This window comes from Fistularia commersonii, chromosome 16 (genome assembly GCF_037954325.1).
Source record: "Fistularia commersonii isolate RoL2024-O1a breed Wild chromosome 16, RoL_Fcom_v1.0, whole genome shotgun sequence".
Classification (NCBI taxonomy): domain Eukaryota; kingdom Metazoa; phylum Chordata; class Actinopteri; order Syngnathiformes; family Fistulariidae; genus Fistularia; species Fistularia commersonii.
In genome coordinates, this window is record NC_141299.1 from 12,325,536 (window position 1) to 12,348,914 (window position 23,379).

Sequence of the window (23,379 nt, forward strand, 5' to 3'; positions counted from 1 at the left end):
AAAAGCGTATCCACCTTTAATAACGCCTGGTAGGTTTGAATCCTCTCCACAGGTCCTTGGAGGAAAGTAACAACATCCATGACAGGAGTCTCTGACCCAATAGTATCTGTTAATTCCTGTAACAAGAACAATCTATGAGTTTGATAATATTGTTATTTAGCTACACAACATTCGGAAATCCCAAAAGGGCCTACTTTAAAGTACTGCTGGACAGCCTTTTCGGTGACACAGGCCTCCGCTTGCGTCTGTCCCACCATGTAGTGGAGATACTTTTCAAAGTCTTCTGTGTGCTTAATCAGATGCAGAGCGACATCGTCGTCCGTGGCGCACTCCTTAAGTCCTCGGAGAAAGGACCTGAGACGGCACAAAGAAAAATGACTGGAGTCGAACTGAGAGTGAAGACGAACCGGCATTGATAACATGAAAATGACAGCTGCTGAATTCTGCTGTAAGAGAACCGTGCATTTCCCGATTTGAACGTGTTCATTACCGCTCATGGAGTAAAATGATGTCTTTGATATTCCTAAAAATGATCTCCTTCTGGTTGAGGACGTTGATGGGGACGTGGCGACTCGTGTCAAGGAAGTTCAGGTAAGTGGAGGCAAACCCCTTCATCTCCTTCACAAACTCCTCTTCTCCATCAATTAGGCCTTGGATCAGTTGGCTAAAGATAGGAGTATTTGAACACAGCACAAGTCCGTCTCAATAAGTTGTACCTGTATGAATATCATCTACTTTTTTAAACATCTATGGGACTCCTGATGCACAGTAGGCTGAAGTTCAAGGGATTATAGAAATAACAAACAGATGGCAGGGTGACTGACCTCAGCGCTCTCCGGTACTCCTCTCCTGTAGATCCGATTCCATCCAGATCCTCTTGTGGCGCTATCAACTGTGGGAATATCTCCTGTTAAAACAACATGTCGGAGAAATTTTTTTATCAACTTTCTTTTGGTGATGTAAATAAGTATTTATTCAAGTTTGCATTGAAAAATCCTTCGAAAATATTACCTTTCTTTTCTTTTCCAGGTAGGCTGGACACACCCACCCCTGCCGAGCAGGGTTGGTTTTGGTGGGTTTGGTCCTCACCAGCCATTTATTTGGATGAACGGAGTCCAGGACTTCCACATATTGGCCCTCTTTCAGGATAAAACTCTCCTTATTTCCAGTGCCGGGAACGCAGTCAGCTCGAGCCACAAACATTTCAAATGTCTAAGAAAGGTCAAAGGCAATTTTAACGATAAATTGAATGTGATTATGTGTTATTGATTATTAGTACACAGCATGGATTGAAAAATACTTCTTGACTATCGTGTTCCCCCTCTGACTCTGTTTCCGACATGGTGCTGGTTAGAGGTGTGTGGGCACGATGGTGCTTTGGAGACGGTATCTTCATTTTGCCTTCATGAGCTCCTGAATTATAGAAAAGACAAGTTTGAGTTTAAGAAAACAGAGATTTAATAGTGGAGAAATAAAATATTCGATTAATGTTCCTGACCTTTAACCTTTAATAGGTGTGTGGGTTCTTGTGGAGCGGCTAACTGTTCTGCATCTTCCTTTGGGGGCACTTGTTCTGCCACCCTAGTTATTTCCCTGTTGTAATATCAATATAGATTTTTATATCTCCTTGAGCATCAGATATAAAGCAGCAATGCAATCCATCAAAAAAAAAAGAAAAATCCCTCTAACCTTGGAGCAGCTGGACCTGTTTCGGTCGGCTCCATGACGTCTGGCGCCGTGTCGTAATCAGACGGACTCGACACTGTTGACGGTCGGGTATAATTTATGAAAAGTGTTCGTAAATGCACAAACGCGTGTATAAAGATGGTTTACTCACTGGAGCTGACAGCAATGACCGAGGATCTTCTCATCTCTTCTAGGCTCTCCGGAGCGTCTTGCTCCGTAAGGTTGTAGGCCTCCCACAAAGAGACGCTCACGCTTTCCACATAGTTGGCCGTGTCGTTCGGAGAGGCGTGAACCTGGGCTTGAGCCCGCTGCAGATTCGGCTTCGCTTCGGCCTGCACGTCGGTCTCCCGTGTCGCGAGCTGGAGCGGAGAGACGGCTGCGAGGGGCGGACGTGCAGGCTTCAGGGTGGGCTGCACGCCCTGTCCAACGGCGACGTTCCCGTTATAGGAACTCACGCCAAATTTATTCACCACCTCACAGGTATAAACGCCACTGTCTTTAAGGGTCAGCTTATTGATCACCAGCGCGCATGCACCGTCCTCTGTAGCCTCAGCGTGATAACGGTTGTCATTAGCGATTTGTTGACCATCTTTAAGCCAACGCACTGAGCTGGGCTGTCCTTCTACGACGCACACCAGACTGACTGTACTACCGATTTCCGCTTGCTGGTTCTTAAAGACTTCCTTAAAGACAGGTCGCATGTTTTTTCGGGTTTTGTAGCCTTTGAAGGCAGCCTGGATCTTGACGGCAGCTTCTTGCATCTGCGGTTCGTCTTCAGTGCCGATATCGATCTCCGATGTGACAGCCTTGATGGGCTGAGCCCCCTGAATCCCTCGAGATGGAGGAGGAGTGGAGGAGCTTTGGTCCAATGGTATTTCGGTCCAAGCGTCTGTGAAGGTTTCACCCTCCGAAATATAGAGAAGAGGAATTACCTCCGTCACCTTCACTGTTTGTTGCTCTTCCTCGATTCTCTTCGGTTCCGCCGTTGGCTTCAGTTTTGAGTCGGCTTCGGGTTCCTTTCTCATGGGTTTTACCGGATGCTTGACCGGCTGTTTGCTGACAGGTTGCCTCTCTGCAGTTGTCACATCCTGCTTGACGATCTCGGGGATCTCATTATCCGACGCTGATGATTTTTCACTAAGCTCTCTCTTCTGAGGCCTTACCGCGTGCTTTATCGGCTGAATTTCAGATGTTTTCACAGTTTTTTCTGGGGGCTGTTGTTTGTCTTGGTGCGTTTCGGTCTCCGTTGATGATTGTTTTTCTACTCCCGCCCTTTGTTTGCTTCTTGACCGAACAGGTGGTTTTGGAGGAATATGTTCTGCCTTTCTATCCAGAGGCTTCTCTGGATGTCCTGGAGAAGATCTGTCCAGCTGATTTACAGAAGGTGCTTGTTCCAACAGATTATCAGCTGTCTCTCCCTGCTTCATGTCTCGTGTCACAACATCTCTCTGTTTACTGTCGGTGGTGTTTTGGGGTTGAAGAATGACAACTTCCTTTGAAACATATTTCGACGGTTCGCTTGACCCCTTTTCCTTGACTTTCGATCTCTCTGGTGGTCTCAGAACTTCCTGTTCTGTTTCTGCTCCCTTAATTTCAGACTTTATATCTTGTACCGTGATTGGTTCCCCCCCGATCAACTGTGCCGTCGGTCTCAAAAGCAGCGGCTCATCATTGCTCTTCTCCCCTCCCACTGTTGCCGGATGCTTCCGCTCAACTTTACGAACTTTCTCCAAAGATCGTCCTCGAACTTCAGGCTCTGTTTCTGAACCTTTTAATTGCCATTTCTGTTGTGGAGTCACAATATCCTCTAGATCTTTATCCAGCTGACGTAGTTTGGTGTCAGCCGTCGTTATTTTTTCTATGTTGTTCTCTGCTTGTCTCATATCCAAGTCACCTTTATTTTCCACTCCCAAAGAATTACCTACTTTTTCCGCTTTCTCGATATCCATTTCCATTTCCGCCAGCTTGACAGCTTTCGGGAAAACCTTATCATCTTCCATCCCGTTCCTTTCTAACTGTTTGACTTCAAATATGGGTTCCACATCTTTTCTGGAGAGCGTGATAGATGGTTTTCGCATTGACCTCTTCTTGGGCTCTGGGGCAACAGGACTGGTGACCGGCAGGTCCATCCTGGGAGTTGCTTTGGAAACAGTCTCTACTGTAATAGGAAGATCTTCCTGTGTTGGAGTAGGCTGAAGTGCTGGATAGAAAGAAAGGTATGAAATTGATTCAAGATGAGCAAAAAGATGATTAATTAATGATTAATAATGTTGGTTTGTCCCGTTCACCGTATCTTAAAAGCAAGGAGCCGGATGTACACACTTTTAACTGTGACACTTGCTATGGTCTCCGCACTTCCTGCCTGGCATGTGTAGCTGCCACTGTCCTCAGGACTGAGATCCTTGATGTGGAGCTGGATCGCACAGCCGTCTTGTTTCATATCATACTTTCCGTCGGCTCTCAGCAGCAGCCTGTTCTTCTTCCACTGCACCGGCGCTCCGGCCTTAGAAAGCTCACAGCGTAGGGTGAGCGCACTTCCCTCCTCAGCATCCAAATCCTGCAGTTCTTGTTTGAATGATGGTGGGAGTTCTGGGAAAGGATTTGATGTATTCAGTGCAATATCTTATGTATGGCGGAAATGCTCGAGACACAATGAGATATAGCCATTGTTTGAAAACGCATCAAACTAGGTGTTCGACTCACCTTTCACTGACACAGTCGCAGTGGTCTCTGCACTTCCTGCTTGACATGTGTAGCTGCCGCTGTCCTCGGGACTGAGCTCCTTAATATTGAGCTGGATGAAGCAGCCATCCTGTTTCATCTCACACCTTGTGTTTGGTCTAAGAGGCAGCATGTTCTTCTTCCACTCTGCTGCCACTCCAGGCTTGGACAGCTCACAGTGGAGGTGCAGCGCTTTGCCCTCGTCCACCTCTATACTTTCCAGAGGCTTCTTGAAGAAGTAAGGGAGCTCTGAGAAGAGAGTGGACTAAGCATTTAGAATTTCTTTGATTTGATAGAGTGCAAGACAATAGCGGCCGAGCCATTACTATATAAGAACCAACAAATAATACTGGATCATATATAGAAAAAAATAAATACATTAAAAAAATATATATATATATCGATTTCTTTAGGTACATTTTTTCATTGTATGTTTTTAAATTAAATGTCTTGGTCCATGCACCTTTCACTGATACAGCCGCGGTGGTCTCTGCACTTCCTGCACGACAGGTGTAGCTGCCACTGTCCTCTGGTAAGAGATCCTTGATGTGAAGCTGAATCACACAGCCGTCCTGTTTCATATCATACTTTCTGTTGGCTCTCAGCGGCAGCCTGTTCTTCTTCCACTGCACCGGCGCTCCGGCCTTGGAAAGCTCGCAGCGCAGGGTGAGTGCACTTCCCTCCTCAGCATCCAAATCCTGCAGTTCTTGTTTGAATGATGGTGGGAGTTCTGGGAAAGGATTGATGAATTCAGTGCAATATCTTATGTATGGCGGAAATGAATGCCTGAGACACAATGGGATATAACCATTGTCTGAAAACGCATCAAACGGGTTGTTCTACACACCTTTCACTAATACAGTCGCGGTGGTCTCTGCACCTCCTGCTTGACACGTGTAGCTGCCATTGTCCTCCAGTTTCATGTCCTTAATATTGAGCTGGATGAAGCAGCCATCCTGTCTCATCTCGTACTTGCTGCTACTTCTCAGCGACAACCTGTTCTTCTTCCACTGCACTGCTACTCCAGGTTTGGACAACTCGCAGCACAGGGAGACCGAACCGCCCTCCAGCACCTCCGTACTTTTTAAATCCGCCTTGAAGAACACGGGGAGCTCTGGGGACAATAAAAAAATAAAAAAAACCAACAAGTCAACCTGAGTTCTTGCGAAGTGAAGTATATGCAGTGCCAACCAGATGTACTTAAATGTCAGGAAGTGACATGAAAATCTCTGAATGGGCTCACCTTTCACTGAGAGGACTGAGGTTGTCTCAGCCCTGCCTGCATGGCATGTGTAAATACCCCCATCTTCGGGTTTCAGGTCCTTAATGAGGAGCTGAAGGAGGCAGCCCTCTTGCTTCATTTCATACTTGCTGCTGGCAGTCAGAAGATTCCTGTTCTTCTTCCAGACCGCAGTTACTCCAGGCTTAGACAGCACACAGCGCAGGGACACTGCGCTTCCCTCCTCAGCCTTGGCGTTCTGCAGTTCTTCTTTGAAATACGGTGGAATCTCTGGGAGAGATAGTTAGAAAAGCGTGGAAAAAGGCGGGAATGCATTTTGAGTTTACAGAAGAAATGTCAACTTCCAAAAAAATTTTAAATGCTAATGTTTATCCGACAAATTATACCATCTTTATGCCGTGGTATTTTTCCCCCTGTATTTGAGATTTTAATAATTGAATAAGAAACTTCGCTCTGAGCTTTGTGCGATTATCTTGTGACAATAGGTATTCTAGATCTGACATTGACTGCTTCTTACTCTCATTGAAACGTTGCTAGCAAAATGTCTAATGTTGTTGATGCTTGGCAATGTTTATATGTTTGGTTATTAAGATAGTAAATAGCATGCAATACAAGTAATAATTGTATTGCTTCACCGTTAGTCGTCATCTAACTGTTTGAATACAAAATGATAAAAAATTAGGCATAAAGTGAACTTGGGCAGCTGCTTAAATTAATAAAATTGTTTGTCAAAGTAGGAAAATAAAAGTTTTACAAAATTGAGAGGAGTTGTGAGCACCAGTGAGAAATCCAAAAAGTTTTTTTTGTTTTTTGCCTTGGTTGTCAGTGTTTTAGCATCCATTGAGACTTTGAGATGTACCACGCTCACACCTTTCACTGTCACAGTTGCACTGGTTTCTGCACTTCCTGCTTGACAGGAGTAACATCCACTGTCCTCAGGGTTCAGCTCTCTTATTTGGAGTTGGATCACACAGCCGTCCTGCTTCAACTCGTACTTTCTGTTGGCTCTCAGCGGCAGCCTGTTCTTCTTCCACTGCACCGGCACTCCGGCCTTGGAAAGCTCGCAGCGCAGTGTGAGCGCACTTCCCTCCTCAGCGTCCAAATTCTGCAGTTCTTGTTTGAATGATGGTGGGAGTTCTGAGAAAAGATTTGAAGAATTCAGTTCAATATCTCAAGTGCAGATGGAAATGCTTGAGACACAATGAGATTCAATTTAACATTTTATAGGCATTATCTCAAAACGTATTGGACTAGATCGTGGGTGGGAAAACTACGGCCCGCGGGCCACATCCGGCCCGTTGGTCTTTTTAATCCGGCCCGCCAAAGATTGGTACAGAAGTCATACTTGATGTGAATGATTGAATGATTGGATCAATGAATGTGGGAGCTCAAACAGGGGATTATTTCATTTTTGGAGCGACTTGAGAACACTTAAGAATTTTCCTGAGCGGAATGACACATATGGTCTTTGTGATTTAGTCTTTACGGTTGACATACCGATACACATGAATGAGCTGGATGTGAAGCTACAAGGGAAAAACTGGTTTGTGCATGAAATGCAAGCGAACGTCAGAGCCTTCAAAACCAAGCTGGTTTCATTTTCAAAGCAAATGTCAGACGAGTCTGATGAGTACTGTTAACAAATGCGTTTTTTTTTTCTATATGTATTGCATATAGTGCTGTCCCGGCCCGTCTGTCAAATTTTAAAAGTCACTGCGGCCCCTGAGCCAAAAAGTTTGCCCACCCCTGGACTAGATGATGGACACACCTTTTACTGACACAGTCGCGGTAGTCTCTGCACTTCCTGCTTGACACGTGTAGCTGCCATTGTCCTCCAGTTTCATGTCCTTAATATTGAGCTGGATGAAGCAGCCATCCTGTCTCATCTCGTACTTGCTGCTACTTCTCAGCGACAACCTGTTCTTCTTCCACTGCACCGCTACTCCAGGTTTGGACGATTCGCAGCACAGGGAGACCGAACCGCCCTCCAGCACCTCCGTACTTTTTAAATCCGCCTTGAAGAACACGGGGAGCTCTGGGGACAAAAAAGTATAAAAAGAAAACAATAAGTCAACCTGAGTTTTTGCAAATTGAAGTATATGCAGTGCCAACGAGATGTACTTAAATGTCAGGAAGTGACATGAAAATCTCTGAACGGGCTCACCTTTCACTGAGAGGGCTGAGGTGGTCTCAGCCCTGCCTGCATGGCATGTGTAAATACCCCCATCTTCGGGTTTCAGGTCCTTAATGAGGAGCTGAAGGAGGCAGCCCTCTTGCTTCATTTCATACTTGCTGCTGGCAGTCAGAAGATTCCTGTTCTTCTTCCAGACCACAGTTACTCCAGGCTTAGACAGCACACAGCGCAGGGACACTGCGCTTCCCTCCTCAGCCTTGGCGTTCTGCAGTTCTTCTTTGAAATACGGTGGAATCTCTGCATGAGATATAGTTTAAAAACAAGGAGTAAGGAGCATGCTTTTATTTTCTAGAAAAAGAACTTGACTCCAAGTAAGAGTGCAATACAAAAAAAAGTATGTCTCTAACTTATCGTGGTGTCTTTGATATGATGTATCCATGAGCCTTCTACAAATATACTTATTATCAATCTGTATGCATAGTAGATGTGACATTGATGGCATCTCCCTATTTCACAGGACAGGTGTCCCATGGAAAACTCATGATGACTTGCTGCTCATTTTTATTTTTTTATTCAGAGTAATCGTAAGGTTGCAACGACTCTGACACCATAAAAAATGTTCCACGCTCGTACCTTTCACTGTCACCGTTGCACTGGTCTCTGCATTTCCTGCTTGACAGGAGTAACATCCACTGTCCTCAGGGTTCAGCTCTCTTATGCGGAGCTGCATAACACAGCCGTCCTGCTTCATCTCATACTGTTTGCCGGCTCTCAGCGGCAGCCTGTTCTTCTTCCACTGCACCGGCACTCCGGCCTTGGAAAGCTCACAGTCTAGCGATACAGCTCGTCCCTGGTCAGCTTCAACACTTTTCAATTCTCTCTTGAAGAACGGAGGTAGTTCTGAGGATGTGGTTTGGAAAAATCAAAGTTCTTGTACATTAGATGACCAATTTTTGAGTTCAGTATTACATTTAAATTTTGATGTAGTTTCTTGTGCAATGAATTGACGCTAGTGTAATTTCTTGACCATACAAGGGACTGGCATTGAAACAAATAGATATAGTTGGATTTGTATTGCCCATGACACGGTTCACACACCTTTCACTAACATGGTTGCAGTGGTCTGTGCGCCGCCTGCATGGCAGGAGTAGATACCGCTGTCCTCGGGCTTCAGCTCCTTGATGTGCAGCTGGAGGAAGCAGCCATCTTGTCTCATTTCATATTTCCTGCTCGCTTTAAGCAGCAACTTGTCTTTCTTCCATTGTATCGACACTCCCAGCTTGGAGAGCTCACAGTGGAGGAAGGCTGAACCTCCCTCCTCCGTCTCCAAAGTCTGCAGCTCCTCCTTGAAGAACGGGGGCAAATCTGGGAAAAATCATCGCGAAAAGTATTGGAAATGTTTGGGAAATGCATCTTGTGAGCATCTTGTAATATGAATTAACACAACAATGGGTGATCTATTATTCATTTTACCTGTTACAGTCAGGTTGGCGCTGCTCTGCACGTCTCCTGTATCGCAGGAATACAACCCCGTATCTGAAGGATCCACGTCGTGTATAAGCAGCAAGTTGACTTTTCCCTCCTTGTGAAGCTCATACTTATCACCGTTTCGAAGAGGGATGTGGTCGCGTCTCCAGGTAACAGGGGTTGTGAAGTCAGATGTGGTGCACGACAAACGGGCTGTCTCTCCCTCCCTGACGGTTATGTCTTTAGGCTCCTTCTCAAATATAACTAGAATGTCATCACATTTCAGGTTGTTTACCTTCTCGTTCATCCGGACTCATCTGGGGAAAAAGTGTCTCTATGCTACATATACGTTCAAGTTCAACCTCACCTTTGGGCTTTGGAACCACTGAAAGATGCGCGGAAGTCCTCTCCTCCCCGACCACAAAAGCTACAACACCGGTCTCCTCAGGAGTCGTCATGGTGAGGACGAGTTGATGCCGGCGACCCTGGGATGTCATCTGGTTCATCTCGTTCTTCTGCAGCGGACTCGAGCCCAGCCACCAAACACCATCGCTGACGTTGGCGTGGCTCAGTTCGCACACGAAGACCGCGTCCTCTCCCGCCGTCACCGTAATGTCTTTCAGTTTGGTAACAATTTTCACGCGCTCTGAGGAGAAAGAGGGGGCTAGATACGGCTGTTTTTTTAGTGATGGAAATGGAAGTGGTAATGACATGATTATTATGGAGAATTTTAGTGAAATGAAGGACATGGGCAATGAATTGTTAAAAAGAGGATTAATTTTGAATGTATTGACCTACCCCTCACTATCAATTTCGCAGTGGTCTTCTTGCCCCTGGTGATACAGCAGAATTCACCAGCATCCTCCAAACGCAACTTCTTGATTTCCAGCGTGTGCGTAGCACCTCTCTTATTGATGATATATCGGCCTCCGTCCTCGATCAAATTGTCGTCCTTTTTCCAAGTGACTGGGACTTTGGCGCTGGAGATTTCACATGAAAGTAGTACAGATTTCCCCTCCATCAGTGCTTGGCTCTCCAGCTCCTTCTCAAAGAACACTGACGCCGCCGCTAGGATCAGGAAAATAAAAGGTTATGTTGTTGCTGTTGACTTTACACCTGAATTAAAAAGTGAGAATGTCGAGCATTATTTATTATCATTCCCACAAAGTTAAATCAAGCCTAGCAAAGAGGAAAATGTTACGGTACAAGACACCTTTGCAACCCTATTGCATTTAAGTTTACAAGTGTTGCATGTCTTTATTTTAGCAGCAAACACAATATTGTCGAGGTGTGTTTCAAATTAAGACACGTCAATTGAAAGATGTCGAAAATATTTGCAAAATTTAAAAAAAGAAAGGCCTCTGAGTGGCTTGTGTAATGAACGGGAACGTCCATGGAAGATAAGAATTTTTATAACACTTCCAAATGCATGTGTTTCTATGAACATTCAAGGTTCTTTTAAACAGCAAAGTGATAAAACAGATTTGCAAAGGGAATAAACATTTTTACAGCAGTATTGAGGCTGCAACTAAAATCACGCCTGCCAGTAGGTGTTACATGTGGCTCAAAAAACCCAAAGCCGTTCGATGTTTGATACCTTTCACGTTGACTTCAGCTGTCGTCTTCTGCTCTCCAAAGTTGCAGCTGTATTCCCCGACATCCTCTGGCAGGATGTTTTTGATCTGCATCTCGGCTATCTTTCCCGTCAGAGTCATTTGATATCTTCCCCCGTGACAGAGTCGGTCCTCTCCCTTCCACCACTGGACAGGCACCCCGGCTCTGGACAGCTCACATCGAAGGACTACGTTTCCTCCTTCGGGGGCCTCCTGGTTCTTCAGGCCCATTTTAAAGGTGAGGGGGATGGCTATCGACGTGTAAAAAAACAATCATACATAATCAGACAACATGACCAGCCAAAATAACGCTTATGTGCGGGAAATTTCCATCTATAGCAACTTGATATACCTGTAATTGTGATGTTGGCAGCTGTCCTGGCATTGTTACAGACACAGCTGTAAAGTCCACTGTCTTCCGGCTGTGCGTTTTTGACAGTCAACTCTAAAACAGCGCCTCGATTTCTGATCTGGTATTTGAAATTACTCTTCAGCAGCTCTTCCCCTTTCCTCCACTCCGCGACGACGCCAGGCTTGGATATTTCGCAGCTCAACATGACATCGTTCTCCTCCTCGACCTGCTGGTTCCTGAGCTTGACTTTGAATGTTATGGGAGGAGCTACGAAACATACAAACAAATGAAATGTCCGCTTTATTTTATTTGGGTAAGTAAGGATGAAAATCAAGGCATTGAATCTGGTTTCTTACCTTTGACAGTGAGCTCAGCCGTAGATTGGCTGTCCTTAGTTTTGCAGGTATATTTCCCAGCATCACCTTCTTCTATATTATTGATTATCAACTTTGCAAGATTTCCCACCTGCTTCATTTCATATTTGAGACCGGGTTTCAGGATGACTCTTCCTCTCCTCCAGTCCACCGGTGCGCCAATCTTGGAAAGCTCACAACAAAAAACAGCGCTGTCCCCTTCTTTTACCTCCAGATTCTCTACTTCTTGCTTAAATCTTACAGGAAGTGCTGAAAAGGAGCAGCAAATGAAACTTAACAAGTCCTTGATTTATAATTTTGGATTTTTCAATACAATCTTAATTTAGCGCAGTTGAGGTTCATTGCAATTTTGCATTTGTCCCCTCAAAAACAACAAAAACGGGGACACGACCGTGTCCAAATCATATTCGACTCGAGTGAATTATACCTCTTACTTTGACGTCTGCTGAAGTCACAGCAGTACCAGCCACGCAGCTGAATTCCCCAGCATCCGTCAGGGTTAAATCGGTGATCAGCATCTCACACACCCTGCCCTCCTGTTTCATTTTATACTTTACTCCCTCTTTCAGAAGCTGAGCGTATTTCCTCCACTCAACTTGGACTCCTGGCTTGGAGAGCTCACAGCGCAGCGTCACACAGCTCTCCTCCACCGCTTCCTGGTTCTTCAACTTCTGCTTAAAGGTCACCGGGGTCGCTGAACAGAGATATCCAAGAGATCGACACAGTAAGGAACGTGTCAGTCATAAAAAGTCAAATCGCATTTCCAGAAAGTGTCACGCTTCTCACCCGTGATAACAACGTTGCCGGTGGTTTTTACATCATCACAAATGCAGCTGTAAACCCCGCTGTCCTCAGGCTGGCTTTTTCTGATGAGGAGCTCCAGCGAGCAGCCGCTGTGCTTCATCTGGTATTTTTCTCCATTGGTCAAAACCACGTCTCCCATCGTCCACCGTACGCGGGAGCCCGGTTTGGAGAGCTCGCAGTTGAGCGTCACAGCGTTTCCTTCTTGCATGTGAATATTCTTCAGTCCCTGGATGAACTTGATGGGCCATTCTGGAGAGGACCACAAGAAATGAACAATACTTTAAGCGATCACCGAACCAGGACGGTGAAATTAAGAAGGTCCCGTCACGGAACAATATACTGTCAGCCTATAAAAAAATTGATGACACATAATTTAAGTAACAACATCAGTAATAGAAAAATACAGAAATATACATTTTAACACAATGTGGCCACACAAGAAGGTCAGAAAAAAAAGGTATGGTATATTAACTTTTTAATACTATAACTATATCACAAATGGTTTCTGCAAAATACTCCTGAGATAAAGTGTAACAATAATCTATGTTAAAAAAATGACCAGAGATATAAGATATATTAAGATAATAAGATGCGTTCCAGTGGTAGGGTGTTAAACACACTGTTGAATAGTTCCATTGTCTTACATGTACTAACACATACCTACACACGTATATATGTTACGTATAATTTTACATATGTTTAACTTACGTTTGTATTTATTTATTTTTATCTTTACGGTTTTTTTATTTCATTTTTACAATTCACTGTTTTATTCTTTATTTTTATCTTGAGTTTTATTTTGATTCTTTGTCACTGTACTCTGTAAGCAGGAGCTGCTTTCAAAAAAAAGCAGTTTTCCCCCCTTGGACATAAATAAAGTATCGTGATTCTGACTCTGAGGTAACATCTAGACGCTGGTTCATCCAATAATCTCTTCCCAGATGTGCAGAGTCGGTGCAACAACATGCAACTTGCAGTATTTTTCAGTACTTACCATTCACCATAATCCTGGCTGTTGTCGTTTCTTCTCCACATATACAGGTGTAATCCCCTGTGTCATCTAAACTGACCTCCGTAATCTTCATCTCCAGCTCCAAATCCTTTTTCCTCAACTGATACTTGTCTCCATTCTTCAGTATCTCCCCTCCTCTTCTCCATTCCACCGAGGAAGACGGTTTGTTGAGCTCACAGTGCAGAACCACGCTATTGCCTTCCATCACCTCCTGGTTAACTAACTGCACCTTGAAATATGGTGGTAAACCTTTAAAACAGAAGGTGGTCAAAGAGCATTTAAAAAACATGAGTAATTAAACATTTAATGAGGAAAAAAAAAGAAAAGAAAAACATCAAATGCAGATTGCGCCAGCAGAACAGCTTGCTTACCAAACAACCTATGAATCAAAATGTAGCTGCAGTTTTCAAACACATTTTCTTTATAAACAGAGTTTTACTCCTAAATATATATTGCACAAATGAACCACATGTGAAAGTGGGTCTCTGAATGTTTTCCTACGAAATGCTTACATGCCAAATCATGCTCATAATTATGTGTCACATCATGTGAACACACAAATAGATTGAGTTAATCTAGTACAATTGATATATTTTTCATCTCATGGCAATGAGTGACAGCAAAATATGAGGGCCTTATCTATGTCCAACATGTGATATCGGTTACATGACGAACATGTAACTACCATGTGACAAACCTGAGCATTAATACTTGACTGCTAATGCTCAGGTTCGGTTGAAACCGCCACAAAATCTCAGAGCGTGACACACAAAATAAAGTGTACATTTAACCACAAGCAGGGTGGCTAAATACAAAATGGCAATCTCTAAATAGCTGTGCTATGGTAGAAGCCTTTTTTTTATTTTCTCAGTGGACTATTTTCAAGCTGACCTCTTTCGCGTCTGTGCTGCGTTGGTTCTGTTGAATACATCAGGGAGAAACAATTAAAGATTCACACTGCTAGAAGTTTTCGGTGAAAATCAACGACACAATTCTAGAAAAACCCACCTTGAACCGTGAGTTCAGCTGATGATTGGCTGTCTTTCGTCTTGCAGGTGTATTTCCCCGCATCGCTCTCGTCCGCATTATTGATGCTCATTTTGGCATAGGGTCCGTCCTGTTTCATCTCGTACTTGACTCCAGGCCTCAGGACAACCCGGCCTTTCCTCCACTCCACCGGAGCGCCAGGTTTTGACAGCTCGCAGCAGAAAGTTACGCTGTGCCCTTCCTTCACGGTCAGATGGTTGAGGTCTTGTTTGAATGTGACAGGAAGTGCTGTCAAGGGTGTGGAATAATCGCTTTTAAATGATCGGAAGGGTTTTACTTCTTGTCACTCAAATGGGCTTAAATGCTTCATCGAAAGGTGCTGAAACATGCTGATCTTTTCATGGTTTTACACCTATAAGACATCCCTTTGATAGCCTTTCTGAGCAGCATGATCCAATCAATCCAAAGCAATGGACAAATTCATTGATGACTATGTTCGAATATCATCGAATCACAAACTCACATTTTACTTTGACATCAGCCGTGGTTTTGTCGTCTCCTGTGATGCAGCTGTACTTCCCTGCGTCTTCTGGTTGAGCACTGAGAATGGTCATCCGAGCCGTCTTTCCCTCCAGACCGATCTGATATTTGCCTCTCGGTAGCTCCTCGGACAGCGCTTGACCGTCTCTCTGCCACTGCACCGGGGCGCCTTTCTTGCTCAGCTCACAGAGTAATGTCACATTTTGCCCCTCATCGACATCCTGGCTTTTAAGGCTCATTTTAAATGTGGCAGGAATCGCTGTTAAAACAAAAAGGAAGATATAGCATGAGTGATCATGCAGCTAACAACAATATTTGGGCGTTTACCATTTATATCTTACACATTCATTAAGTTCAATACTCAGGAGGGCTTCACCCAAATGATATGTTGAGGCGCTAGATGAAATTAATGTACACAACAAGGATTTACCGATCACTTTGACCGTGGCCTTGGTCTTCTGCTCTTTACAGATGCAGGTGTAGATGCCGCTGTCCTCGGGTTCAGCATCTTGAATTATCAACTCTAGGACCGTACCCCTCTGTTTCATCTGATACTTCTCTCCGTCCTCCAACGGCTCTCCGGCAAGCCTCCACTCCACAGAGGCGCCAGGCTTAGAGATCTCACAACACAGCGTGATGTTGCGACCTTCCTCTACTTGAAGGTTCTTCAGCTTTTGCTTGAAAGTGATAGGAAGAACTAAAAGGAAGCACAAGAATTTTGCTAGAAGTATTAAATCATTTAAAGAAGCCTTTTCTCCAACTTTTCCAATAGTAACAAGCTATCCCCTACCCTCCCTTCGAGTGCAATAGGGAGCTGGAGATCTACGAGTGGGCACATTGGGCCTATTGTAACACCTGCCTACTTCCACTAAACATCATATATGTTCTCAAATGCCCTTGAGTACTTGGCCCTTTATTAACTGCATGATTAAATATATTTCATCTTGAAAAAATTAAATAATTAAAATATTTTGCCTAAACTGTGCACAGAAAAACCCCCTCTCGTTGTTTACCATTTACAGTGAGGGTTGCAGAAGTCTCAATTGCTCCACAAATGCACGTGTAGATATCACTGTCTTCAAGTGTCACATCGAGGATCCTTAGTTCAATCAGAGCATCTCTGTGGCGCATATGATACTTCTCTCCATTTTTGATGCGTTCACCGCCCCTCTTCAGCCACACCACGGAGTGACCGGGTTTAGAGAGCTCACAGCGCAGCGTCGCAGTGTTTCCTTCCTCAGCGGTCACATTTCGCAGCTTGGTCTTGAAGGTAACTGGGAGAGCTGGAGACCCACAGAAACTTTTTTTGATAAATATTCTGCATTGTTTGTGTTGTAATTGACAATAATGACAATCGCAATGAAATCCAACTTAAAAAGAAAATATTGGTCTATAATAACTACCGGTTATTTTGATGGTGGCAGATGTTGTGTGATCGGCACACATGCAGGTGTAGATTCCGCTGTCTTCAAGCACAGGTTTCCATATTAGCAATTCCAGGGTGGTGTCCCTTCTTCTCATCTGATATTTAACCCCATTTTTTAAAACCTCACTTCCCTTCCTCCATTCTACAGGTATTCCAGATTTGGAAACCTCACAGCGCAATATGACATTGATGCCCTCCTCTGCCTCCATGTTCTTCAACTGCTGCACAAATGTAATAGGGATTGCTGGAAATAAAAAGAAGACAACATTTTTAAAGACAGGTATTGGTGTCCAGGCTGTACTCAGGATTAGCAAAGAAATTCAGTTAAAGCTATGAGGGCCATCAACGTCAGTGAATTTAGCTCCCTGTGACATTACCTAAAATAAAATAAAATGTTTGTTGGTTCTCAAGGTTCTACATTGTAGTTTTTCTCTAAATTTGTAAAGTAAATCGTAAAATGCAGAACTTTTGCATTTTTAAACTATATCAAATTATGGAACGCTCAGACTGAACAATATGCAAATAAGATCTTTTTTTTTTCTGCTGGAAACTAACAGCTATAAGATCTGAAATATACGAGGGTCAGTTTAGTTTTGTTAACTTTTCTGTATTTACATTTAAAAAAAAAATTGAAATAGAGATGGTTCTAAATCGACAATAAACATCAAAATACACTGTACATATTTCAATTTCTATCTCAGCTTTTAGACATTCATTTACGGATAATAATGATCTTGGAAAATGATAATAACCTCATCCGACCAGCATTGCACTGTCCAAGTACAACATCGTTTTTGTCCAAATGGGGATTTAACCTGTAAAAATGAACATAAAAAAAAACATCTAAATCATATATCGTACCATGTACTTTAAGGCTCCCGGTAGTGTGGTGATCTCTGCACTGACAGGTATATTCTCCTGAGTCCTCTGGCTTCAGGGTTTTGATGATAAGAGAATTGATTGTCTTTCTCTGTTTAATCACATACTTGTCTCCAGACCTGAGGCTCACCGAACCTTTTTTCCAGTGTAACTGGACCCCTGGTAGAGAGAACTCACAGGTCAGGGTTGCAGTTTCCCCCTCCTTGGCTTCCATTGATCTGAGAGGCTGGGTGAACTCGGCAATGATCGCTGCAAAGAAACAACCAAAAAAAGGAGGCAATTGCGCAAAAATTAGAAAACAAATTAAAAAAAACAGATGTATCTGTCATTTGTTCACAGCAACGCAAAAGCGGTCAACTACAAAACCAGTTATTGATACCTTTGACTGTCACAACAGCCCTTGTTGTGACAGATCCAGCACTGCACTCATAAACCCCGGCGTCATTATTGGTCACCTCTCGAATGGTCAACCGCGCCTCACAGCCACAGCGACTGGCAAAGTACCTTGAAGAGTTCCACATAAGGCAGCCATCTTTGTACCAGAGAATGTGACAAGGTTTGGAGGTCACGCAAGATAAAACCAACCCTCCCCCTTCAATAGCCTCACAGTCCTCCAGAGCTTTGCAAATTGTCGGACGCCTCTCTGTTGATGTGAAGAGATGTAACGAAATCAAGTCATAATAAAATGCGACCGGTCGTAAACAAATACAATACGCGCAAATGAAACTCACCTCTAACCAACAGCGATGCATACGATCGTTTATCCCCTGCCGCAAATGAGATCGTGCCAGTGTCTTTGCGGGCGAGTTGTCTAAACGTGAGGGTGTGGAAACCCCCAGCAAGTGTTTGGATCTCATTGAGCTGGTTGGTGTACAACAGAGTTTCATCCAGGTACCACTTGACACCTGCATAGTCACTCGGACAGATTCGACACCTGAATGTGACTGTGTCACCCTCCAGGCACTCAACGTCCTCTAGTTCATCCAGGATGAATACCTTCTGACCTGGGGGAATCACAAAAGAAGAAACGATCACAAAAAAATTGTCTGCGGAGGCTCTCAGTCATCCAGGTCATGGTGAAATCTTGTCGAAATCTTCTTGTCGTTGCAACTGGACTTGAATTTCTTAAGACTTTCACCCTCATTCGAGAAGCTTCTTCAGTTCATTGCTTCTCAACACCAAGAAGGTTTTGACAAGAAATCACAAAACATTTTTTTTTATCTGAATGAATGGCAAGTTTTAATGAGATTTAAAAACATGAAATAACATCGCCGTATAGAATTATCCCTCACCTTGCACTATCAGTTGCGCCCGACTCTGCATCGTGCCAACGTCACATGTATAGATATCCGTGTCCGTCGTCTCCACACAGTTGATGGTCAGGGAAAGCACCACCCCCTTCTGCCTCGTCACATACTTCCTACCGGACCTCAGCTCCACCATACCTTTCTGCCAAGTTACTTTCTTTGCTGGCTGCCTGGTCTCACACTCCAGGGTCACTTTACCCTTTTCCTCTGCTTTTGTGTCCTTCAGCTCTCTTGCAAATGTGTGCTGGAGCTCTACAAGACAAAGCGAGTCGGCCATTCCAATTGACAAAATTATTCTTGGATGAAACACGGTGATGAGCAAACATTGATTCTCGTGAACTTTTCTTTGTGAAAGCGTTCACCTACCCCTTATTTCCAGTTTGGCACGAGAGGCGATGCCTTCAGCCTCACAGCAGTACTCTCCGGAGTCTCTGATTGTCGTGTTCCTTATCACCAGTCGTGCGAGGTGCTTCTCCACACTCATTTTATATCTGGCGCTTGGTCGAATTAAATGACCGTTTTTCAGCCAGTGGATGGTAACTTCAGGTTTAGTGATTTCACAGCTCAGCTCTGCGTCTTCACCTGGCACAGCCTTGACATTCAGCAGTTCCCTGAAAATGTAGACTGGGCGTTCTAGTGGAGAGAAAAAAAACGTTTATTTACACGCACTTGCCTTTTTGGCTTTAATATATGTACAAATATACTACGAAAACATAAACAAAACCATACAAAAACAACAGAAAATAATGCTTTTTACAAGGCTCCTGAGTGAGCCAGGTATTCACCTTTGACAAAGAGCATTGTCCTGCAAGTAAGATCTTTAAGTGTGAAAACCACATCTCCTGCGTCGGACAGTGCGGCATCTTTAATGGCCATCTTATACTTGCGGCCATTGCTGATGACCTGGATACGACTATTAGTGCCAGCTGCCTGGCCGTTGATGGTCCAGAATGGGTCTTCATCAAGCTGATGAGAGAGGTGACACTCGAAAATGCAGCTTTCGCCCTCCAGAACGGAGGTTGTCTTCAAACGCTGAACAATAGTGATATGCAAGTCTGTAGATAATAACACAGAAGTAGAATAGGTGTGAAGATTTAGTCACAATTATACGTCTAAATTTGTACTGATGTCATAGATGTATGAATGTATGATACTTACCATGAACAGAAACTCTAGCTTTGGTCTGGCTGGTACCCAGGTCACATGTGTAATGTCCAGCATCATCCTTCCTCAAGGAATGCACAATCAGCGCCACGGACTTCCCGTACTGGCACAGCTCGTGTTTGTCATCGGCCGAAAGGACCGTACCATTCTTGCTCCAAACAGGAACGACTGATTCTTTGGAAATTTCACATTGCAGACACACTCTCCCTTCCTCTTCTCCCACTGCATCCTCCAGAGACTTCAGGAACACGGCTGGACGCTCTGGTGCCATTTTGCAACACAGGAGTATTGTGTTTCTCAGAATTATACAAACGTCAGAGTATTACATATCAGAGAGGATTTCATCATTGCTCACCTTTGACTTTTAAAGTTGTTGTTTCAGAAAGGACGCCTGCTTTGAAGGTGATTATGCTTTCTTGTGGACGCAACTTTTTCAGTGTGAGACTGTGCATTGTGCCCATGTGCTGAATCCTGCTGATGGCGTTGCAATACAGGTGGACATTATTGAGGAACCACTCTGCATTGGCGACCACATAGTTGAGCTCACATGAGAATGTGGCAACACCATCCTCCTCAGTTTCCACAGGTTCAAGGTGTTTGACTAACTTCAACCTCCGCACTAAAAAAAAAAAAAAAGGGATATTTTTGTTGAATACAGAATATCTTCATCATAGAACAGTTTTCAGTAACCCACATTGGACCTACCTTCTACCTTCACGTGGGATTTGCTCTCTGAACCCCCAGCAAAGCAGCGGTACTGGCCTGCATCCATTCCGGTCAAACCATGGATTGTCATCTCAGCACGCTTCCCCTCTCTCTTCATGCTGTACTTGTTCGAGGTCTTCAGAGCCGTGCGACCCTTAAACCAGCGCACCACCCTCGGAGAGGGCGCAAACTCACAACTCAGAGTCACCGAGCTGTTCTCCTTTGCCTCCATGTCATCCAAATGGCGGGCGATTTGGAGAGGTCGCTCTTAAGAGAGAAAAGCGAAACCAGCTGAAAGAACGCTTTTGAAATTTCGAGGATCTGTTCAAAACTGTCCAAAATTGATTAACATGCATTGGATAACGATAGAACTATAAAGTCGCACAAATGTTTACATCCCAAATCTGAAATACCTTGGTAACTCACCTTTCACAGTGAGCTGAGCAGAGGAGCGGCTCTTGCCGGCTACAAACACCACAGGCCCTGACATGGAAGTATCAGTGGAGGTGAGACAGAGACTGTGGAGGGTCCCGTTCCTGTCGATGTTCACCGTTGCACTGGCCTCCAGCACGTCACCGTTGAGCGTCCATCTGGGTGGCCTGCCTGACTTTAGGCTCGTCTCCACCTGGAACAGTGCGGGCTCTGGCTCCATCACCTCCACCGAGCTCATCCCCTTGACTATGCTGATAGCCTGCTCTACAACGGAGTACCACAACACATATTACACTTTCTGATACCAGGCAAGGCAGGGTTATTCATGGAGCACAATACTTTTCACACCATCTTGGCCTTTTCTGACAGAGAAAACTTCAGACCCAATCGGGTACAACGTTGAAAGTCGGATTTTTTTTTTTTCTGTCTTTCTGATCCTAATGGTTAGTTACGTATTGAAAAGCAGCCATTAATAGAAAGAACATTGCTACACTTGATAGAAGGGGTTGACCAATGTCAACATAACTTATTTTTTCTTTAAATAATTTACACCACCACTATGTCTTGCAAATACATCATACATCATTGCATATGTCGCTTACTCTTTTGGACTTGTTAGGTGGTAGCCATTATGTTCCAAAACATAGATAATCTGGGATATAGTATTTACTATTTTTGTTTGTCTTGGCTTCATCAATGTGTTGTAGAGTTAAGTCATAGTGCAAAATGTGTCAGATAGGTAGAATAGTGATTCAGCTTATCCAGCCCACTTAATGCCCAAAATCGCATGTCATCGCCTCTATCGGGTACTTAGATTGTGTACGGTACCTCAGTTAACTTGTATAAATTGTCACTTCAGTTCCTGCGTTCGGGTTTGGCTCCTTAGACACATACAGCCAGTGAAATTGTCTAACTCATTGTGCTGTATTTTTAAGTGCTTCCTCTGGAACTCAGAAGTCTTCTGTCTATCATCCAGAGACTTACTGTGCTCTTGAGATGCAAAATTTACCAAATAAATTAAGACCTACTGTCATGACCATCTTCCTGAGTGTAGTCAACATGTTGTATTCCATGTCAGCCCTTCAGAGCCAATGACTGTGTGAATGAGTCCAATGATCATAAACCTGTCCCACATTACCCCAGGGGTCTGGATGTCTCATATCTTAGATGTAAATCATAGATTAACTTAATGCCTAAAAGAGTCGTAAAATGATTTAAAAAAAAAAAAATCCTTGGATAAATAGCCAGCATGTTCAATTAAGGATTAAGTTACATTTCTCAGTGTAAGTGAAAGCTTATGAAGCAGTATTTTAGATGATTTCCAACTGTCTGGTCAAATTCTTGCAAAACCCACAAATCTTGCATGAAATGAGTCCTGTCAACAGAAATTATCAAGTATAGAAAAATGGTTTCCTATGTCATTTTCACTTAGTTCTTGTAATATTTTAAAATTGGTTATTGGCCGGTTGGGAATCCTTCAGTTGAACTTTCATTGAGGTTCCAAACTATAAAAAGTTTTGTGATGTCAGTTGTGAACGTAAGTACCATGGAGTCACAAAACCTAACCAAAAATATTACTGCATCTATAATTTTAGAGACTATCTAGAGCAAAAACCTCACCCTCTACCAGCAGTTGACAAGTGGTTTTGTCATCTCCCGCGTCACAGGTGTAGGTATCCTCGTCAGAGGAACAGATATCCTCAATGGTCAGCTGTCTGTAGACGTCCTGGGCAATCAGCTGGTACTTCTGACTGCATACAAGCTCCTTCCTGTTCTTGAACCACCTGACCCGAGCATTAGGCCGTGACACCTGACACTCCAGTAGACCTCGGTGGCGATACATGGCTATCTTAACTCTCAGGGGACGCAGTATTTGGACTGGGAGCTCTAAAGATAGAGATAACAGGATTAAAAAATGTAATGTGTGGGATATAATATGGCTGTAAGCTTAAATTCTCCCGTGAATACCTTCAACTGAATTTCGTAGAGGAACACGTGGTGACCCACCTGTTACATTGAGAGTTGCATAAGACGAGACACGTTCTGCAGTGAATGTTATTTCTCCAGCATGTTCTGGCCTTACTGACTTAAAGGACAAGGTGTGAGTTTTCCCTGGAATTAGATTTGGGAAAATAATCATTATTCTGTTTTTCTTGGAATTTGTTGCACCTACTGCCTTCCTTAGTTCATTCTCTTTACTTTTGAAAAAAAAAAAAAAATCTTTTACCCTGATGTCTTATCTTGACATTGTCTCCAGGCCGGATCCTGCAGTTGTCTCTGTACCAGCGACCGTTCACATCAACCTGGTTTACTTCACACAGGAAGTGGACAGGTTGGCGTTCCATCGTATCAACATCCTCCAGCTCTTTTAGTATGCTGATGTCCCTAGCTGGCAGAAATATCAAATAAGCCTACTTCACTATATTTTCATTTGTCTTTCAGTTTCATAATTTAAACAAATATTTCAGCTTTGTCAATTTGCCCCAACAATTATGTTATAACTGAGCATGATTCAGCCATATTTTAAATAAATATG

General features: G+C 43.7%; 1 protein-coding gene across 1 annotated transcript in view; it reads right to left on the reverse strand.

The window, feature by feature from the left end:
• Positions 1 to 23,379, reverse strand: part of obscna (obscurin, cytoskeletal calmodulin and titin-interacting RhoGEF a) — a 39,271-nt gene that overhangs the window by 14,427 nt on the left and 1,465 nt on the right. The window contains exons 4-49 of the mRNA XM_086161754.1: positions 23,071 to 23,232; positions 22,851 to 22,955; positions 22,464 to 22,730; positions 20,838 to 21,107; positions 20,412 to 20,678; positions 20,062 to 20,325; positions 19,701 to 19,967; positions 19,328 to 19,597; positions 18,909 to 19,175; positions 18,528 to 18,794; positions 17,967 to 18,239; positions 17,615 to 17,878; positions 17,218 to 17,484; positions 16,334 to 16,600; positions 15,944 to 16,213; positions 15,361 to 15,627; positions 14,914 to 15,189; positions 14,412 to 14,678; positions 13,386 to 13,652; positions 12,374 to 12,640; positions 12,015 to 12,281; positions 11,570 to 11,836; positions 11,214 to 11,480; positions 10,846 to 11,112; positions 10,047 to 10,316; positions 9,616 to 9,894; positions 9,255 to 9,512; positions 8,880 to 9,146; positions 8,415 to 8,681; positions 7,812 to 8,078; positions 7,416 to 7,682; positions 6,518 to 6,784; positions 5,651 to 5,917; positions 5,255 to 5,521; positions 4,871 to 5,137; positions 4,390 to 4,656; positions 4,009 to 4,275; positions 1,838 to 3,886; positions 1,690 to 1,762; positions 1,499 to 1,593; positions 1,301 to 1,413; positions 1,012 to 1,212; positions 825 to 907; positions 491 to 664; positions 195 to 354; positions 15 to 116 (exon numbers count right to left, since the gene is read on the reverse strand). Of these exons, the coding sequence (XP_086017880.1) occupies positions 15 to 116; positions 195 to 354; positions 491 to 664; positions 825 to 907; positions 1,012 to 1,212; positions 1,301 to 1,413; positions 1,499 to 1,593; positions 1,690 to 1,762; positions 1,838 to 3,886; positions 4,009 to 4,275; positions 4,390 to 4,656; positions 4,871 to 5,137; positions 5,255 to 5,521; positions 5,651 to 5,917; positions 6,518 to 6,784; positions 7,416 to 7,682; positions 7,812 to 8,078; positions 8,415 to 8,681; positions 8,880 to 9,146; positions 9,255 to 9,512; positions 9,616 to 9,894; positions 10,047 to 10,316; positions 10,846 to 11,112; positions 11,214 to 11,480; positions 11,570 to 11,836; positions 12,015 to 12,281; positions 12,374 to 12,640; positions 13,386 to 13,652; positions 14,412 to 14,678; positions 14,914 to 15,189; positions 15,361 to 15,627; positions 15,944 to 16,213; positions 16,334 to 16,600; positions 17,218 to 17,484; positions 17,615 to 17,878; positions 17,967 to 18,239; positions 18,528 to 18,794; positions 18,909 to 19,175; positions 19,328 to 19,597; positions 19,701 to 19,967; positions 20,062 to 20,325; positions 20,412 to 20,678; positions 20,838 to 21,107; positions 22,464 to 22,730; positions 22,851 to 22,955; positions 23,071 to 23,232 (12,686 nt within the window). The remainder of the gene's footprint in view (positions 1 to 14; positions 117 to 194; positions 355 to 490; positions 665 to 824; positions 908 to 1,011; positions 1,213 to 1,300; positions 1,414 to 1,498; positions 1,594 to 1,689; positions 1,763 to 1,837; positions 3,887 to 4,008; positions 4,276 to 4,389; positions 4,657 to 4,870; positions 5,138 to 5,254; positions 5,522 to 5,650; positions 5,918 to 6,517; positions 6,785 to 7,415; positions 7,683 to 7,811; positions 8,079 to 8,414; positions 8,682 to 8,879; positions 9,147 to 9,254; positions 9,513 to 9,615; positions 9,895 to 10,046; positions 10,317 to 10,845; positions 11,113 to 11,213; positions 11,481 to 11,569; positions 11,837 to 12,014; positions 12,282 to 12,373; positions 12,641 to 13,385; positions 13,653 to 14,411; positions 14,679 to 14,913; positions 15,190 to 15,360; positions 15,628 to 15,943; positions 16,214 to 16,333; positions 16,601 to 17,217; positions 17,485 to 17,614; positions 17,879 to 17,966; positions 18,240 to 18,527; positions 18,795 to 18,908; positions 19,176 to 19,327; positions 19,598 to 19,700; positions 19,968 to 20,061; positions 20,326 to 20,411; positions 20,679 to 20,837; positions 21,108 to 22,463; positions 22,731 to 22,850; positions 22,956 to 23,070; positions 23,233 to 23,379) is intronic.